We start from the raw sequence: 19,006 nt of genomic DNA, 5'->3' as shown, positions 1-19,006 counted from the left end.
CTGGGATAGCCTCTTGTTGTTCTGGCTTCTGGGATAGCTGCTGGGATAGCCAGTTCAGCTTTGCGCGAAGCCTCCGCGGGGCACGGGGAGCCTTCATCCCCATGCCCTGTGGGGGCTTCTGGGACAGCCCGTGAAGCCTCCGGAGGGCAGCGGGATGAAGGCACCCCACTGCCCTGCGGCGGCTTTGCGCCGCTAACCCCGAAGCTAGAATAGCGAGACGGAGTGCTGTGCAGCGCTGCATCTTGCTGTTCTGGCTTCTGGGACAGCCTGTGAAGCCTCTGCAGGGCAGCGGGGTGCCTTCATCCCACTGCCCTGTGGAGGCTTTGCGCAGCTAAGCCAGAAGCTAGAACAGCGAGACGGAGCTCTGCACAGCGCTCCCTCTCCCTGTTCTGGCTTCTGGCTTCTGGCTTCTGGCTTAGCCACGCAGCCTGCATTCGCTTCATAAGACGCACTCACATTTTCCCTTACTTTTTAGAAGGGAAAAAGTGCATCTTATAGAGCAAAAAATATGGTACTTTCTATGGGAAAGCGCACCTTGGTTTTGGAACACTTTGGTTTTGGAACGGACTTCTGGAACGGATTAAGTTTGAGAACCAAGGTACCACTTTACTTTGCTTTTCCAAGGAATCTGGGTAAAAGTTGAATCCAGTAGAAGTAATCTGAGCCTTGAAAAGAGGGCTGAAGAAAAAGCCACCCTCATCACCTTATGTCCAAGAAGGTAGTGATTGGTGGTGATGGTGGGGCTTAGAGGCTTTGTGGCCACCAGGGAAAAAGGGAGCACCCCCATATTGGTGGTGCCTGCTCTAAGAAGATACTTGGCTCAGGAATGGGCTTTCAGCACTAGAACTGAGCTCCAAGTCCTTCCACATACAAAAACAAGTTCTGTTTTTTCTTCCAAGTTTTTCACCACACAGCCTGATTTTTAGAAAGCACGCACACACACACACATCCCTTTTTTGCTGCTGTTCTCGTCAAACAGTTGGGAAACAGGATCCCTTGGAGATCTACCCAAAGAGCTGTCAGGAAATCCAGATCCACCTCCTCCCGGCTCGTGCTTGTTCCTCTTGGTGATTCTAGCTGCACGAGACTCGGGTTGCCCTCTGAAAACGTAAATGAAAAAAATGTCAGACCCGCATTCAAAGAGGCGTGATTAACACTTCCTGATCTTGGATTGCCTTGGTCAGGCTGGTTCGCACGCCACTGCTTGCAGACATTTCCCCTTGTTACGGAGAGCTTAGCGGACTCATGCACCGCTTCCAGGATGGCTGAGGACATACTTTATGCTGATATAAAGTTCGCTTCTCAGACACACTCTTCAAGCCTGCGCAGCCCATCTCAACAACTTGGTGAGTGGTAGTGTCGCCTGATTGCTTTTAAATATTGGTGGTTGTCTTTGGGACATGGGGGCTAGAAAATAGGCACTTGAAACTTTCACCAGGATGGTCATTTGGGTTCCGCTTAGAACCCCATGTTCCTGTGCCATTTCTTTATGGCTGCGATCACGCAAAATAGTTGGTGCAAGTGTGCGGGAAAATTGCCCCGGCATATGGAAGAAATAGAATCCTGTACAAAAGGTTGCATCTAAGCAATGAAAAGTTGCCCTAAGTTCTGCTTTAGGGCAAATTCATTGAAATCAACGAACCTAAATTAGATTCAGGTAGGTAGCCGTGTTGATGTGACACAGTAGAAATATATAAAAAAATAAAAAAACTTGTCTAGTAGCACTTTAGAGACCAACTAGGTTTGTTCTTGGTATGAACTTTCGTGTGCATTTACACTTCTTCAGGTATCCTAAACTAGTTATGTCCCTTAACTTCCATAAACATGAACTGGTCTGCTTTGAGTAGGAATAGCATTCAATGCAACCCACAGAAACTGAAGGGTGTATATGAACTGCACCTTCGGTTGAAGTAGCAATGCATGCAGTTGTATTTTTGTGGGATAGAGGGAAGGATGAATGATGTGCAAAGGCTGGGGGTGTGTGCAAGTGAAATGTCAATCTTTGTTAGTAACTGCCTTGGAAAACGAGAGAATTCCACATGTATCTGCTTATTAACATAGATCAACTTATGCTGACAAAATTATCTCAGTTTAACTCTTGGAATTCAGCGCACAAACAGTGTTTGGAGCTCATACCATCTAAATGCTTTAGATTAAGGCAGTCTATGGCCCCTTCAATGTCTTGTTTTTGGCACTTGATAAAAACTTTTTTATTTCAGCAAGCATACCCAGGCATGTAGTTTTATCATGTAAGTTCACGCCATGTAATTGTTTTAAATTTGCTTGTTTTATTTATATTTTGATTCAAAAGGATGTGTTTTAATGCTTGCGTTTACTGGTATTTTACTGAATGTTTTAGATCGTTTTTGTGAACTGCTTAGAGGCTTTCTGTAGAATAAGCACTAAAGAAATAAAATAAACCGGAACAAATAAAAATGGGGTGTTCTTATTTTTAAAAAGAAAAGCAATAAGTATAGCACAGTGATCTGTACAACTCCTCCTCCAGAAATTGGATTTATTGATCAAAATTCAGTTTTTGATTCAGTGGCTGTTTCTTTGGCAAATCTTTTTTTTTTTAAAATTATTATTTTGGTTTAGGCCCAAAATGTGATGCCAGAATATGAAAGGTTTTTGTTTTGCTTTTTAAATCCACTATGTGGCCCAATAATTGATCATTCGCCTCCTCTCCCCACAGATTTGAAAATGTCTGTGAATACGTGAATTGTGCTGCTAATATTTATCCTTACATCTATAGAGCAGCACATTTGGTGACTATTTGGCATATTGGTGTGGTAATAAATTAATACGGGTGAACGTGTGGTGTGGGTAACATTGCTTATGGGTGGGAAGGTTGGCTTCTCCACACATCATATCACTGCGTTTTTCCTGTATCTGCAATCGGTTGGAGGCAAGCTCACTTTAGACTGCACAAACACATCCTTCAATTTTGTAAATTAGTCATCACTCTTTATAGCTGCTCCCCAGCATTCCCGTTGGATCCAGATCGCTCTGTGGGCGGCATGCATTGGGAATGTCATCCTCGTGATAGCTGTGATAGTCCTGGGTGAGTATGAAAGTATATTTATAAGTAGCTATTCTTTTAGTGGGGGGGGATGTTTTGGGGGGAGGAATGCTCTAGTTATCTCCCACTTGGACTACGGCAATGCACTCTAGGTGGGGCTACCTTTGAAGGTAACCCGGAAACTACAACTAATCCAGAATGCGGCAGCTAGACTAGTGACTGGGGGCGGCCACCGAGACCACATAACACGGTCCTGAAAGACCTACATTGGCTCCCAGTACGTTTCCAAGCACAATTCAAAGTGCTGGTGCTGACCTTCAAAGCCCTAAACAACCTCGGCCCAATATACCCGAAGGAGCATCTCTACCCCCATCATCCAGCCCGGACACCAAGGTCCAGCTCCGAGAGCCTTCTGGCAGTTACCTCACTGCGAGAAGTGAGGTTACAGGGACCAGGCAGAAGGCCTTCTCAGTAGTGGCACCCTCCCTGTGGAATGCCCTCCCATCAGATGTCAAGGAAATAAACAAGTATCTGACATCTGAAGGCAGCCCTGTTTAGGGAAGTTTTTAATGTTTGACGTTTTATTGTGTTTTTAATATCCTGTTGGAAGCCGTCCAGAGTGACAACAACCAGTCTCTCTTTCCTAATATTTTTATTAGGAAACGAACACAGCATCTTTTCACCTTCAGAATGGGACCCCTCCTCATACATCAGAAATTGCACATTTGTTTTCTGCTTTAAGATGGTTTCCAAGAAGTTGGTTAGAAATCATCTTCCTGATTAAAGGAAGGCATAGACTTCTTGGTATGCTAGTTTCTGAGCTCTGATGTGACAGGAAGTCGATGTAGGCTGTAACTGACTCCGATAAAACCATTACATTTTCAAGTAGCCTTGAACTGTCTGTCCGTTGTGGGCTTAACTAACCACATGAGGTGAGAGATTCAAAGCCTTATGCACACATTCTAATTCTCTTTTGAAAATCTGACCAATTTTAATACAACGAATGAGAAACGAATCATAATGTGTGTTTTTTTTTAATCTAAGACGTTTGCCACATATGGTATTTAACCAGGCCGGCTGGAAACATTTTGGGAAATCATTGAAAAGTGAATGAATATTGAAAATCAGTAGTGGGGCACAATGTTTAATTTTATTTGGAGTCCAAAATACATTTTTCAAGGCTGAGCAATTGAACAATGGGAAGATTATGAGTTGTTTCTACTCAAGGGTATTGTGAAAAAATAGTGGTTTATACTTGGGTTAACAAAATTTGCAAAATGCAGATTTAAATTCTAAATTGTTATAGATCAGTGGTTCCCAACCTTTTTTTGCCCATGCCACACCTAACGATCTCTAAAATCCTGACCCCCCCCCCCCGTGACATATAATTCTTATTATTCAAAGAGTGAACTCCTATTCACGTGAATGAAGCCTAAAAGGCCATTAACTGTTAATACCTTATTCTCAAATTGCCCCCCGTAAAAATCAAATTGCCCCCCTGTGTGGTGTGTGTCCCACATTGGGAACCACAGCTGTAGATGTTTCAAAATCCTGCTCCCGGTGTATTAACCATTAATTCAAGGAAATGTTTAATTCAAGGAAATGTTCTGAGCCGCTCAGCTTTTAATATTCATATAGGGGAACCAGTATACCTCTCCATGGCCACTGCTGCTGCCTCCTCCCTTGGGCGGCTCATAGAGGCTGCTGGAGAGCAGGTGTGGAGGAGGAGAGCCTCTGGCAGATCTGTGGTGCCAAGGGAGTGAGAAATGTCCCCATTTTCATCTGAGGAATGTTGGAGGGTATGCTATCACATACCCTCCGCCATTTTCCCAATGAAAATAGGGACATGATATTCAATCATCATCATCATTATCACCACCATCATCTTAATTTTATTATTTATACCCCTCCCATCTGACTGGGTTGCCCCAGCCACTCTGGGCAGCTACCGACATATATAAAAACATAATAAAACATTAAACATTGAGAAACTTCCACATACAGGGATGCCTTTGGATGTCTTCCAAAGGTTCTATAATTACTTATCTCCTTGGCTTGGTGGGTGAAATAACTCCACACCCTCCAACATTTCTCCAATGAAAATAGAGATGTCCTAAGGAAAAGTGGGGCATTCCAGGATCAAATCAGAAACAGGGATGGCTTCTGTAAATCTTGCACTGTCCCTGGGAAATACAGTGGTACCTCTGGTTAAGAACTTAATTTGTTCCGGAGGTCGGTTCTTAACCTGAAACCGTTCTTAACCTGAGGTACCACTTTAGCTAATGGGGCCTCCCACTGCTGTCACATGGTTTCTGTTAAAACAAACAAATTTTTTTTCTTCCAGTAGCACCTTAAAGACCAACTAAGTTAGTTCTTGGTATGAGCTTTCGTGTGCAAGCACACTTCTTCAGATACTTCTTCAGATGGTTTCTGTTCTCATCCTGAGGTAAAGTTCTTAACCTGAGGTAGTATTTCTGGGTTAGCCGAGTCTGTAACCCCCAAAGTGTTTGTGACCCGAGGTGTTTGTAACCCGAGGTACCACTGCAGAGTGAATTGGAGGGTCTGCTATCAGCAACCGTTGGGGTAACAGGATCCTTGCTGGGGGAATGACATCTCCCCACCTCAGGGCTCCTCCACATTTTACTCTAAAGCAGGTGTGAATCCTCAGTTTTCTTCAGATTGAGTCACTGTAGTCCCCACATGTGTGCATTAGGCTTTGTAAAACGGTTTGAACCAGCTTTTTTGTGTTGATACTGATTTCCAATTCCTCGTTTTGATCTGGGCTATGTCTCCTTGTTTCCAGCTCTTTCTTTGTTAATAACCCTTAAACACCCACCCACCTACCCATGGAAGTATGCTGTCTCTCTGTGTCTCTGTTTGGTGCTACGAACAATATTTCGGCGACTTACGGTGATATCAAAGTGCAGCAACTGTCAAAATTTGAGTTGTTAAGTTGTGGGTTGACATAGCAGACGACACAGCGATTTCTCCAAAGCAGCTCTTTATTTTGTAAGCTGGAACAGAACTAAACTGAGGAGCTCAGTCAGCCTGCTTATATAGAGCTCCAGAACAATGTAACTGTTGCCATTTTCTAAAACTATCCAATCACTGAACGTCACTTTTCGATCCTTCATTTGCATAACTATCTACAGTATCCCCCTGCTGGCCCAGGGTGAGAACTTCAGTACATAACATGAGGCATGGTGCTGTTTACCGTTGCAGGCCTGTTTAGCATTTGCCGCTTGGCAGGGCCAGCTGAAAACATCTTGCCAATAGAGGCAAAATGCCTCACCCCCACGGATCCGGGTCCCCGCCTCAGCCCCATCACCGCAACTGCACCCTCAACTGTGGCTGCACCCATGCTGCAGGAGTGCAGTGGTGAGGGCGCAGTGGCAGGAGTGAGGGCGAAGCCCCTCAGGGCTGGCAGCAACACAAAGGTGGGGATGGGGTAGGGGACAGATCCATCACCTGAAACAAATGGCTTCACCTCACCTCATGCATGGGCCACCCCTGCTGCTTGGTAACAGCTTCTGAAAGGAGACAGAGAGATTATCGTACTTTTGATTTTTTAAAAAAATACTTATTATCAGTCCTTTTTTTCTGGGGGGATGCAGGGGTACGCATACCCCTAAACATTTTGTGAATCTTTGTACTTTTGTCCCTTTAATGTATTTATTTTCCCTGATTTGAACTATAAAATGGTGGTTAAATATAAGCACTGCTTATTATTAAACATTTATTAGTTTACAGAAGTACGTGTGTTGCCTTTTTTAATGTTTTTAGACAAGACTTGGACCAGGTAAATTCATTTTAAACTATGTCAGTGAAGCAACGTATTCCGATTGGTTGTCAGTTGGGAGTAGACTGAAAGGTGAGGAGAAGTAATGCCAGTTGGGAAAGTCAGCGAGGGAGGGAGGTGTGAGGCAAAAGCTGAGGTAAAAATGGGTATCTGAGGCCTGAATAACAAGCTGTTCTTCCCGATTATGTTGATACTGTAATGGTTTGCTGGTGAATATCAGAAGAAGGGAGCTGGTGTCTGTGTTAGGCCCAGATGCAGCCCAGATAAAGATTTTGGCAGAAAAAAGTGGAAGAAGTGTGTCATCTCTGCTCATCCTATATATTTGTAAATAAATGCAACTGTTACAAAAACGCTGTAAGCCTGAAGACACCTTCTTCCAAAGGAAGCTGAAATTAGGGAAGCACTGAACCTTTCGATCTTCTCAGTGCTTGGGGGAATACAGTGCAAAAAAGAGAAATATCTCACAGATTCCAAGAACGACAGGTTATTTTTTTTTTTGCAGTATGCTTAAATTGCAAATGACTCTTCCTTTTTCCTGGCATTTGTGAGGTATTTTTTTGCACCTCATTCTTGGATGCTTCCTGGTTTTGTGGTTTTGGGAGGAATAGGAGAATCGCAACCATGTATTTTGTTTTGAAAGCAAATAGCTTCAAAATCTTTCTGTCCTTAAAAATGCCGATAGAAATCCCATTGCCACATATTTTTGTCTAAAGAAAGCAGGGACTCCCTAATGTTTGCATAGGAGGAATTTGGGCAGGTGTGTTTACTTACATCCCTGCATGATAATGTTTCTCCCAAATTCCCTCCTCTGCACAATGAGTAAATATACAAGTGTCCTGGTCTCTTTTGCAGCTTGCCTTCATTATCTTATCATATCAATCTTCTTCTCCCCATTCCTTGGCCTCCATAATTTGAATTTGTGCCTTAACATTATGTCCATTCATTTTAATGACTTTATTTGTTTTGTGGGGGCAGCTTTGCAGCTGGAACCTGAAAAGGAAAAAATTGTGCTGAACAATGGTGGATGCAATGCCTCAACAGACAAGTTTCAGGCTTTCCTAAGACTCAACTTCTGCAATCAAAATCAGAATAGGTCCTCAGGTAGAATTGATATATTGTACTGCTGTCTCTTTTAAGCATAGCAATTGTATGTAAGAACTTGCTTTCAGTTCACATCTATGTTGTTTTGAGGCATAAAAGCTTCTGCAAAGATCCTCATTCATTGTGGGTGAATCATAGACTTATAGAATTGTAGAGCTGGGGGGAACCCCAACAGTCTCCTTGCAATGCAGGAATCTCAGCTAAAGCATCCATGGCAGATGGCCATCCAGCCTCTGCTTAAAAACCTCCAGGGAAGGAGAGTCCACAACCTCCCAGGGGAGACCGTTCCACTGTCAAACAGTTTCTACTGTTGTTTTTCCAGATATTTAGTCAGAGTCTCTTTCCTTGTAACTTGAATCCATGGTTTCAGGTCCAACCCTACCGAGCAGGAAAAAAACAGGCTTGCTCCATCTCCTGTGTGGCAGCACACATTCCAGCTTGTCAAAATCCTTCTTAAATTGTGGCACCTAGAATTGGACACATGACTCCAGGTGGTGTTCTCATAGCTTGGTGGTAGAGTCCCAGATTCCATCCCTGGTGTCTCAAACTGCTGCTGGTCAGTGTAGACAAAATTTGAGCTAGAGGAACCCAATGATCTCCCTAAGAATAGGGCCGCTCCCTATGGTCCTGAATTATCAAGCATCAGTGGTTTCATTCTAGAGCTAACTTCACACTCAACTCCGGCCATTGCCTTTCTCACTAAGAGCCAGGTGAGGGAAGGGAGACCCACACATTTGCCCTCTGGCACAAAGCCACTTCCTTTGTTATACCAAGGACAGCATTTAAGGCTATTAATATGGAATAGTTAATATGGAATCCTCCATTAGGTTTTAACCTTTTCTGGATCCAGGGCACCAGGAATTATTAGGGACTCAGGTATAATGGAGACTGACAGCCCCCCCCCAAAAAAAACCCCAACTCACCACAGTATTGTCAACACGGAGCTACCATGAGACAGACTGTGGCGACCAACTTGGACATGTAAGGCTGCAATTTGTCTTGTAAACATCATCTCCATCTTTGTCCTCTAGAGGGCTCCAGTTTCCTCTTTCTGAACTCATTCAGATGCAAAAACTAGGCGAGTAAAAAACTTGCATTTGCGATGGCATGATGTGAGAGATCTGTACTTTGATCTCTGTATGTTTTTATACTCAAAGGCATTTTGAGTGTGTGGGGAGGACTGAATTGGATCAGGACTATAAAAGAAGCTTTAAAGGGGGCCAATCTGAATCAAGCTGCACGCCTGTTCCCCATAAAAATCACCTCCCCACCTGACAGCTATTGTCTCGCCTCCCCCCATTCTCCCCTAAAAAGCACCTTCTGGCTCAAACAGAGGGCATGTTTTTGGGTGAGAAGCCAGCACTGAGACCTGGTGGAAATTGGGAGCGTAATCTGGATCAGGGCTCTTCCTCCTTCAAAATAAATGTGGCAAATTTAAGTACACTTCAAAAAAAAAAAAAGTTTAAAAAAAAATAACATAAAAAGTTGTTGGACCCCAACTTTGAGGAATTTCAAAGAACGCCCTGCAAACCATCAGTTTACTGGACAACTTCACTCAGCCTAGAGGCACTGGGTCTTTACCGTTGCAGAGCACTTACTTTTTTTACAATCAAAATGGAGGCCCAGTCATAATCATTAAGTGTCTTTCCGTCCACAGATAATTCCCCTTGCAAAGTGTGCCCTCTACAATGGCAGCTCCACAGGGACAAGTGCTACTGGCCATCGGAAGATACTAAAACCTGGGATGAGAGCCAACATGACTGTTCAACAAGGGATTCTCAACTGCTGGTCATCCAAGACAAGGAGGAGCTGGTAAGGGGACAATTGCATATTTCAGACAATGCATTCCCATGCATGTTAACTCTGAAGGAAGCCTGAGTCCAGCTGAGCTTAACTCTAGTTTAGTAGCTCTGCAATGATATCATGGCTGGTGACTTGAGAAGCATGTGGAGTGCAGGGCCTTGTTTAGTGCTTCATCCCATTCCCACCCGTGGCCAGTTCATCAGTGTCTAGAGAAGGCCTTGGGGAGCTTGACTAGTGAGAACCAAAGTACCCATTGCAAGTAAATCCCTGTAACTGTAGCCCAAGTCCTCTTTTTATTTAGAAAGACTCTTTAGGAAGTTGAGGTTGGTGGTGGAGCAGTGGCAGAGGAGGAGCTGGTGTTCCCCTTGTTTCCCCCCCCCCATTCCACATGGCCTTTCAGCGGCTTTTCCCCATGGATGCTTTAAAGCGTGTTTGGAGGCTTTTTCAGTGGTGTTCCCCATATACACAATTTCACTTAAATGCACAGTTCCTTGCAACGTAACCCCTGCATAAATGGGGAGGCCTGCATTATAAATGCTTAATGCTGCTTTGATTACTGTTCTTGGTGAATGTTTCGTTATAATTAATATCAACTTTCACATTTTACTACTTTATTTTACTTTAATGTAAGCTTTATTCTGAAGTTATCAACTTGAAAATAATTTAACATATTTTTTATAAAAAACACATTATCTCATGCAGGATTTCATAGAAAGCATTACTAAAAATTCAAAATACTGGATTGGACTCTCACTATTAAAATCGAAGAAGAAATGGACTTGGATTACAGGCTCCCAGCTTGATCAGAGTCTGTGAGTTGTTATTGTTTTTAATCTAAGCAAAAAATCATACAATTTTGACTTTTGAGAAATTGGGAAAGGTCTGGGATGGCAAGTTTCTATACCATGAAGTCATGCAGGTAGTTCTATTTTTATTTTTATTCACTGGCCACTTCGCTCCCCACTCATGTTCTCAATTGAAGTTCCCCCCTTTCTCCAGAACACTGGTTCTTGGGGGGAAGGAAAGATCTTTAGGGGTGTGAATGGAATATTTTCCCTATTTATAAGTGCTATATGGAACCGCAGTGGCAGGGAGTGGAGGTGTAACCCTTCCCACTTTTTTTAAAAAAAAATGCAAAGTGAAAGAATAGTAGAAAATCCTCACGCTCCTTGTCATAACCAGTGACAACACCCTTCTCCATGGAATTCTTAAAAAAACTTCACCCTGTTTCTATTTCCAAGGCTTTCTTTCACTCCTAACACACACAAATGATCAAAAAGAACTGGCCAAAAATATTAGCCTGACCTAAGAGGAAAATCAGAGAAGAGAGAAGAAAGGGAAAACTGGCAAGTTATTGGCAGTTAATGATGGGTGCCTCCTCCCCCAGCATCCCATTTATTTTGGGGTTGCCAACAGACCGGTTTGGGTTTGTTTAATGTAGTTGCTGAGGTCCAAATATGGACAAGCAAAGCCAACTCCTGCTCTCAAGTTCCTATATCTGCCCCATTGCCCCCATTTCACTAATTCTTCCTAGGTGGCAAATTGGTAGGTCATTTTCATTTCACTCAGAGGCGTAGCATGGAGGCGCAATTTTGAGAGGGGGTGCAGACAGTCGTCCCACAGCAGGCTCCTTCATCAGAACCTGGCTGCGCTCTAGAAGGAGCTGCTCCTTGGTTATGGTGCTTGAGCCTGGTGCAGCCTGACCCAGGGGAGGAGAGCAGGCGAGGGGGAGGCAGCGCTGCTCTGCCACTTGGTCACTTCTGACGTGGCGGCGGAGAGCAGGAGGAGAGTGGGCAGCAGCTTCTCCAACCCTGTCCTACCCTGAACTGTGGCGCGGGAGGGCGCCCTCCGTGCCTTGACCCCTCATGCAGCGTGGGCATATGCCCTGCTGCTGTTTTCATTTCCTGGGGTGTAAAGTATGCCCCAGTCCCTGGTGGCGCATCCCCAACTGCTGCAATCCTTCTTCCCAGGCCCCAAAGTCTTGGGGCAGGAAAAGGGCTGCTGCTCCCTCTATCAAGCTCAGCATGACTTTTTCCACACTCTCCAGTTTGATGCTACTCATGCATGTTTGGAGGATTCAAATGCATACTACCAGCTTATTGTATATTTTGGGAACACTCATGCTTTCTATTAAGAACATGAAAAGTAGTTGTAACAGACTTCAGTCCTGATATTCAGATGTACCTTTTTCTTCCACAGATTTCCAGAACCAGACTATGGTGAAGGAAACTACTGTGCTGCAATAAAACAAAGTGTTAGCTCTGAACCCTGCAATCGTCCACTTCAGTGGATTTGCCAGAAAGACACTCTCCTACTGTGATATTTTAGTTTGATAAATGCAATAATTATGTGGGTTTTTGTTATTTGCCAGGAACGCACAATAAAAATGTCACTGAGTTACTGAGAAGATTATGGAAAGGTATTATTCTGTTGTCATCAAAATACCTCTTTGTGAAATCCAGAGATAGCAAACCTAAAATGGAATTCTACGTCAATTTATTTTGGCTAATAAAAGATTGGTTTTAAGTCACGATTGAGGATCAGCTGTATAATCTGACGGTGCATGATAATAATGATGATGATGATACCCCACCCATCTGGCTGGGTTTTCCCAGGCAGTCTCGGCGTCTTCCAGCACATATAAAAACATCATAAAACATCAAACATTAAAAACTTCCCAATACAGGGCTCCATTCAGATGTTTTCTAAAAATTGTATAGTCATTTTTCTCCTTGACATCTGATGGGAGAGCGTTCCACAGGGCAAGTGCCACTACCAAGAAGGCCCTCTGCCTGGTTCCCTGTAATTTCACTTCTCACAGGGAGGAAACTGCCAGAAGGCCCTTGGAGCTGGACCTCAGTGTCCGAGCAGAATGATGGGGGTGGTGGCATCTCAAGGAATGGGTGCAGCTGGTGCACTAGATTTAACTGTGCAAATGCACTTCTGGCCACGGCAGAGATCTGGGCATCTAGGCACAAGGCTGAGTCCAGGAAGTTGCATATCTATATGCAGACGACACCCAGATCTGTCTCTCTGTTCCATCTGAATGAAGAGAAGCAGTTGAGATGTTAGACTAGTGCTTGCAGGTGGTGATGGGCTGGATGGGGCCAATAAATTAAAGCTGAATGCTGAAAAGATAGGTGTCTCAGGTCCAGGAGGTGGGGAGGCAATCTGCCCTTGGAATGCTGGCTATGGTCCCTTTTGGACGGTGATGACTTGGTCACTGTGCTCCATAGCTTCCAGAATGAATCATTGCAATGCACTGTATGTGGGGCTGCCTTTGAAGACAACTCAGAAACTTCTCTTGTCCAACATTCAGCAGCCAGATTTCTGACTATGGTTCTGCATAGATCTCATACAGCCTGTGTTTTAAAACAGCTTCACTGGTTGCCAGTTTGTTACTGGATCCAATTCAAGATGCTCACATTAGTTTTTAAAGTCCTAAGCGACTCAGACCACAAACAGCTGAAATACCACCTCCTTCCCATGGTCCCTCTTGGGCCCCTCATGGTAGTTCACTCACTCTCAGAAGCTTGTGGTGTTCACCCACCCTCCCAGTATTGTTTGAAGTTATAGGGAGCTTGCAATTGTTTGGGGTGAACACCATGCAACTATGATGTTTCTTGCTGCTTTGTGTCCTACCAATTAGCATTACAAAGCCCAGCTATGGATGTAATATGCAATATTTTTCTTACAATTGTAAATCATAGTGCCTTTGTTTTTTATTGAATATAGCACTGTAAACCACATGCACCATTGTAATGGATTGTTTTGAAGTCATTTCTGTGAGTCCCCCCACCCTGAGAATAATGCACTCAGATAAATTGGTTTGTGCAGATCTTTTTGGGTAAGATACTTTGGCCATAATAACAGGCTACATCCAACTAAATCCTACTTAGGGCAGACCCTTTGAAATTAATGTTTGGATTTTTAATTCATTTCAGTGAGTCTACTCTGAGTAGGACTAGCATGCGAGGCAACCGTGGGGGGGGAGAGGGAGAGAGATATGCAAATTTAAATAGCAGGAAGAGGGCGAATGAGGGCTGAGAGCAAATGTAAAAAGGATGGGACAGGTGCATATTCCTGCATTGCAGTGGATTGGACTAGATGATTCTCAACAGGGTGTGGTGTTCCCAAAGCAAAGGAAGGACTGAACTCTGATAAAACACACACATAGGCTTGAACCAGCAAGACTCTGGGAGGAGTGCGTATATTAATAATTCCTTTTTTTTAAATAAGATTTTTATTGAGATTTTTACATTACAAAAAATAAAAACAAACAGAAAAAGAAAAAAAATCTTTCCATCACATTATTTTTCATTTACTTGATTCTTGGACCTCCTCATACCTCTCTTTTTTGTATTCCAATTCAATTTATTAGCTCAGCAATTTGTTTCCCTCTTTATTCTACCCAAATCTTTATTCTTAAATTATTGTGATCTTGAAATTTTACTTTTATAAACCCGTTTTTTTTCATATTCTTTTAACCCATTACAGCTAGAAACCTCTTAATTTTAATCCAACATTATTCTAAAGTTCATTAATTTTACAATATCTCTGTAAATAATCTTTAAATTTCTTCCAATCTTCTTCCACTGACTCTTCTCCCTGATCTCGGATCCTGCCGGTCATTTCCGCCAATTCCATATAGTCCATCACCTTCATCTGCCATTCTTCCAAAGTGGGTAGATCTTGTGTCTTCCAATATTTTGCAATAAGTATTCTTGCTGCTGTTGTGGCATACATAAAGAAAGTTCTATCCTTCTTTAACACCGATTGGTCAACTATGCCCAGAAGAAAGGCCTCTGGTTTCTTCAAGAAGGTATATTTAAATACCTTTTTCAGTTCATTATATATCGTCTCCCAGAAAGCCTTAATCCTTGGGCACGTATATTAATAATTCCTGTCCACCCTCCGGCCCAGATCATTTTATTCACAAAAGAACTTTTTACGCAGTGTTCGTAAGAACCAATCAGATTTCCTCTGATCATTTCAAAAAAAAAACCACGAGGGGACAAAGTTAAAGTTAAAACTACAAAGAGCTAATTTCCTACTTGAGCATGCATACACAATCTGAGAGTAAATGCTTTCAGTAAACTCCGGAGGTCATAAACAGCAATAAACAGTATTTACCATCTCCTTTTGAACTTTCTTCCTGAACTCTCTTCCTGGCCTTAAGAGCTATCTAAAGATTAAACTACATCAAAGCTAACTATCATCTTTATGACCCAGGATGCCTGATGCAGCAACTGGCAACTGGGCTGTGTACGTGACTTGTCAAGTAGAGAGAAAGGGACAGTAGAGGAAATGGCCAGAGATGCAGAGGGTTGTGGGTTTGATCGGAAATTATTGTCAATGAATCGAACCCAGTCAATGCCATGCTTTCATAGTGGAAACAATGGCTTGATGCATATTTTATAATTCCTCATAGTAATCCCATCTGATCCCCACACTCTGGATATTTGCACTCCTACAACAGGGTCCCTTCCAACTCTACAATACTATACAATTGTAGGAGAAAGGAGCTGAAAGGGCAAAATTGCTTTCCAAATGTGTCTTTCCACGTGAGAAAAGATTTAAAGTGAGGCAGGAAACAGTTAAGCTGGAAGATGTGGAAAGGTGGGAGGGGCACACACACACACACAGAGAGAGAGAGAGAGAGAGAGAGAGAGAGAGGAGGAGGAGGAGGAGGAGGAGGAGGAGGAGGAAAGAGTCCCCTTCAAAAACACAGCCCATTACTCAGGAAAAGGAACCCATGCATACTTGTGTGTAGGCAGACACGCACAGGCACAGCTTGAAGACTTTACACAGAGAGGAACCCTATGCGGGTTCCCCGCACTTAACGTAACAGGCAGCGAGCCAGCTCAGATAGAGAGAAAGACAGCAACCATTTTATTCACTTTCTAAGTGCCGGCTGCATCCACCACTTCCCTTACACCCCACCTCTCCTCCTTTGTGTTCCAGGGTTTGGGTCCTGAGTTGAGGGAGCTTTTGCTTCTCTCCTTCCAGGTCCCCAACAGAATGGGACTTCCTTTTCAACAGACAAGTCTAGAATGCCTCCTCCAGCCAGGAGCGCGGGGCAACGGCTCAGGGATGACACCCAGGGTGGGCCGCACCCACTACCCACCCCTTCCTCTGCCACTAATAATAATAATAATAATAATAATAATAATAATTATTATTATTATTATTATTATATTTATTTATTTATTTATACCCCACCCTTCCCGGTTCAAAAACCGGGCTCAGGGCGGCTAACAACAAATTTAAAACACTTAATTGTAAAGGCAGCGTAAAATACAGTATAAAAACATGAATAACAATAAAATTCAAAATCAAAATTAAAAATGCAAGAAAAGAAAAGAAAAAAGTTTCACCTGCTACTAGTTTCTGATAATAATAAAAATAATGAAAGCTCTTGTTAAAATGGGCAGAAACAAGCTGGGGATGGCTTGTTCATTTCTTTTCATGTACTGTAGATTCTGGCGTATTAGGTGACTGGGCATATTAGACGACCCCCCAAATTTGCAGCTGCCGGGAGAAAGCCGCCCGGTGCGGAGCGGAGCCCACTGCCAGCTGCTGCTGCTTCGGAGCTGCCGCAGCAGCAGCAGCAGCAGTGGGCGGGTTCCGTTCCGCGCCGCCCATACCCGGCGTATAAGACAACCCCCGACTTTTTAACCTCTTTTCCGGGATTAAAAAGTCATATATGCCGGACAGAAATTGTTGCAGTGAAAAAATTAAATATGAAAGAAAATTGGGCTACCTACAAAACTGTATTAAAAGAAGAAAACAGAGAATTGGGATTAAAGGATTATACAGAAATTAAAGCTCATATTAGTGATTGGTTCCAATATATTCAAATTAAGTATAGATTAGGGAAAGACAAAAAGTTAGGATTTGAAAAAGAAATATCAAAATTCGATAAATACTTAATACAAGAAAAATCAAAAAATATATCTAAATTGTATAATCTGATCTTAGAGTGGGAAACAAAGGATGAATTGGTTAAAGTATCAATGGGCGCAAGATATTGGGCAAAATATTATGTTTGAACAATGGGGAAAATTGTGGAAAGAAGATATGAAATTCACCATGTGTTATATATTGAAAGAAAGTTACCTTAAAATGCAACATAGATGGTATTTAACACCTGAAAGAATAGCAAAAATGAATAAAAACTGTAGCAATGTCTGCTGGCGATGCAACACTGGAAAAGGTACTATGATCCATATATGGTGGAATGGTTTAAACATCAAACAATTTGGGGAAATAATATATAATGAAATGAAAAAAATGTTCAGATATTCATTTAGGAAAACACCAGAAGGTTTTTTATTGGGAATAGTACCAGGAAGCCTAAAGGAAGAAGACAACACCTTATATTTATATACAACGGTAGCCGCAAGGCTATTGATTGCGAAAAATTGGAAAAGTAATATTGTACCGACAAAAATAGAGTGGCTTGCCAAATTATTGGAGTACTACAATATATCCAAAACAATGGGAGAAATTGGAAGGATCTTAAAAGAAAAGATAGATAGGTACTGGAAGGTGTTTGAAAGATACTTGCAAAATCATATCGAAAAATCAGAACTCCTATTAGACTAAACAAGTTCCGTTTCAAATACTGAAATACTAAATAAGATGGATAACAATGTGTAATAGAAAAAGAAGTATGAAATTAGGTTAAAGGTGTGTGAAAGAAAGTAATAGAAGTGGAAAGAAACTGCAATTGAGTAGATTGGAAGTCCAACACAAGGGTGGGGTGAGGGGTGGTGGGTGCTGATGGGAAAAGGAATTATTTGTGGGACTGAGTATGTATGTTTGAACACTTTTAAGGATTGTATGAAATGTATGTTTGTATGCTTGTATATTTGTAACATATGTGTATTAATTCTGAATTATTTTAACAATAAAAATAAAAAATAATAAAAAAGTCATATAGGCCGGAATCTACGGTATTTATCTCACGGGTTTCTGAAGACGGATCAGCCTTCCCAATGTCCAGGAAGCTAGACCAGGCAGAAGCTTGTGTGGCTCTGCCAGTCTCTCCCTCTCCCACCCGGGGCTCCTCTTCAAGGCTTCCCTCAGGCAGGGCAGGAACTAGGCCAAGAAGCCTCTGGGGTTACTATGGCGACCGGAAAACGTGAGATGGGACCCTATCTTCCCCACTGAGCTGCAATGCCCAGAGTTCCCAGGGCAGAAGGTTGGGTGTTAAACTACTCATAGTTTCTCAGCCCTCTTTCATCAATTAGCAGAATATTATAAAAGCAGCACAATCCTCCTACGCTCTCTCTTCTGAAGGAAAGGAAATCTGCACCAAACACTAAATCTAGAACACCCCAATAAATTCCAGTTGTTGTTTTTTCCTCCAGCAGTGTTCACACGTTCAATAGCTTGGGTGGATAGCCCAATCTCTTTCTTCTGTTGTGGAAGCTGCAGGGGGCCAGCAGATCATGTGTACCTCATTGAGTGTGATCTATAGGAGTCAGAAGTATGTTCAGTGCACAGCTAGTGTCCTTTCTCCTCTGTGAACTGGTTTGCTGCAGATCCAGCGTTCTTTACTTAGCCTGCTGGAGCTGGCAACACCTTGACGGTTTATGTACGCAGATTCTCCTCCCCCCCGAATTTCAAACCTAAAATTTCAAACAGAACATATGTTGAAATAATAATAACAGCACTTTTATCATTTACATTCTTTATTTCCTTGACATCTGATGGGAGGGCGTTCCACAGGGTGAGCAGCACCACCGAGAAGGCCCTCTGCCTGGCTCCCTGTAACCTCACTTCTCACAGTGAGGAAACTGCCAGAAGGCCCTCAGCACTGGACCTCAGTGTCCGGGCTGAATGATGGGGCTGGAGACGCTCCTTCCGGTATACTGGGCCGAGGCCGTTTAGGGCTTTAAAGGTCAGCACCAACACTTTGAATTGTGCTCGGAAATGTACTGGGAGCCAATGCAGGACCAGTGTTATGTGGTCCTGGCAGCAAGTCCCAGTCACCAGTCTAGCTGCCGCATTCTGGATTAATTGTAATTTCCGAGTCACCTTCAAAAGTAGCCCCACATAGAGCGCATTGCAGCAGTCCAAGTGGGAGATAACCAGAGCTTGCAGCACTCTGGTGAGACAGTCCGCAGGCAGGTAGGGTCTCAGTCATTGTACCAGATGGAGCGGGCAGAATAGACATGCTCCTCCATGGACAGCCGTGAGTCTAAGATGACTCCAAGGCTGCACAGCTGGTCCTTTAGGGGCACAGTTGCTCCATTCAGGACCAGGGAATACCC

At 43.0% G+C, this 19,006-nt stretch overlaps 2 protein-coding genes and 1 long non-coding RNA gene across 16 annotated transcripts in view; 2 read left to right on the top strand and 1 right to left on the bottom strand.

The window, feature by feature from the left end:
* Nucleotides 1-517: 517 nt before the first annotated feature.
* Nucleotides 518-12,137, top strand: LOC128408683 (killer cell lectin-like receptor subfamily B member 1A). 8 transcript variants are annotated; one of them, XM_053378684.1, is made up of 6 exons: nt 518-1,346; nt 2,975-3,064; nt 7,797-7,922; nt 9,580-9,734; nt 10,428-10,537; nt 11,925-12,137. In XM_053378684.1, the coding sequence occupies exons 1-6, from the start codon at nt 1,262-1,264 to the stop codon at nt 12,043-12,045; spliced, it is 687 nt and encodes a 228-aa protein (XP_053234659.1). In that variant the 5' UTR covers nt 518-1,261; the 3' UTR covers nt 12,046-12,137. The 8 variants fall into 8 exon arrangements, 3 of the variants coding, with proteins under 3 accessions (XP_053234659.1, XP_053234661.1, XP_053234660.1); XR_008329147.1 differs by lacking the exons at nt 518-1,346; nt 2,975-3,064 and adding an exon at nt 5,457-5,605; XR_008329148.1 differs by lacking the exons at nt 518-1,346; nt 2,975-3,064 and adding an exon at nt 5,619-5,748.
* LOC128408693 (uncharacterized) lies at nt 5,743-6,291 on the top strand. Its single transcript, XR_008329153.1, has 2 exons — nt 5,743-5,954; nt 6,208-6,291. It is a non-coding gene; the product is annotated as an uncharacterized LOC128408693 (long non-coding RNA).
* A 5,718-nt stretch (nt 12,138-17,855) lies between the features above and the next one.
* Nucleotides 17,856-19,006, bottom strand: part of LOC128408681 (C-type lectin domain family 2 member D-like) — a 79,659-nt gene continuing 78,508 nt past the window's right edge. For 6 of the 7 annotated variants that reach the window (XM_053378677.1, XM_053378681.1, XM_053378680.1 and 3 more), the window contains exon 6: nt 17,856-18,361. In XM_053378677.1, coding sequence (XP_053234652.1) covers nt 18,226-18,361 — 136 coding nt within the window. In that variant the 3' untranslated portion in view covers nt 17,856-18,225. The remainder of the gene's footprint in view (nt 18,362-19,006) is intronic. The other variant, XM_053378683.1, reaches the window with a different exon arrangement.

This window comes from Podarcis raffonei, chromosome 2 (assembly GCF_027172205.1).
Source record: "Podarcis raffonei isolate rPodRaf1 chromosome 2, rPodRaf1.pri, whole genome shotgun sequence".
NCBI classification, from domain to species: Eukaryota; Metazoa; Chordata; class Lepidosauria; order Squamata; family Lacertidae; genus Podarcis; species Podarcis raffonei.
Note: the sequence above shows the minus strand (reverse complement) of the source record. Positions and strands in the feature narration are given on the sequence as shown.

Bases quoted from the DNA above. Each gene is read 5' to 3' on its own strand.
- LOC128408683 (XM_053378684.1), top strand. From the start codon at position 1,262: ATGGCTGAGGACATACTTTATGCTGATATAAAGTTCGCTTCTCAGACA. The intron at 7,923-9,579 runs GTAGAATTGATA...TTCCGTCCACAG, and splicing joins AAATCAGAATAGGTCCTCAG to ATAATTCCCCTTGCAAAGTG. The intron at 9,735-10,427 runs GTAAGGGGACAA...TATCTCATGCAG, and splicing joins TCCAAGACAAGGAGGAGCTG to GATTTCATAGAAAGCATTAC.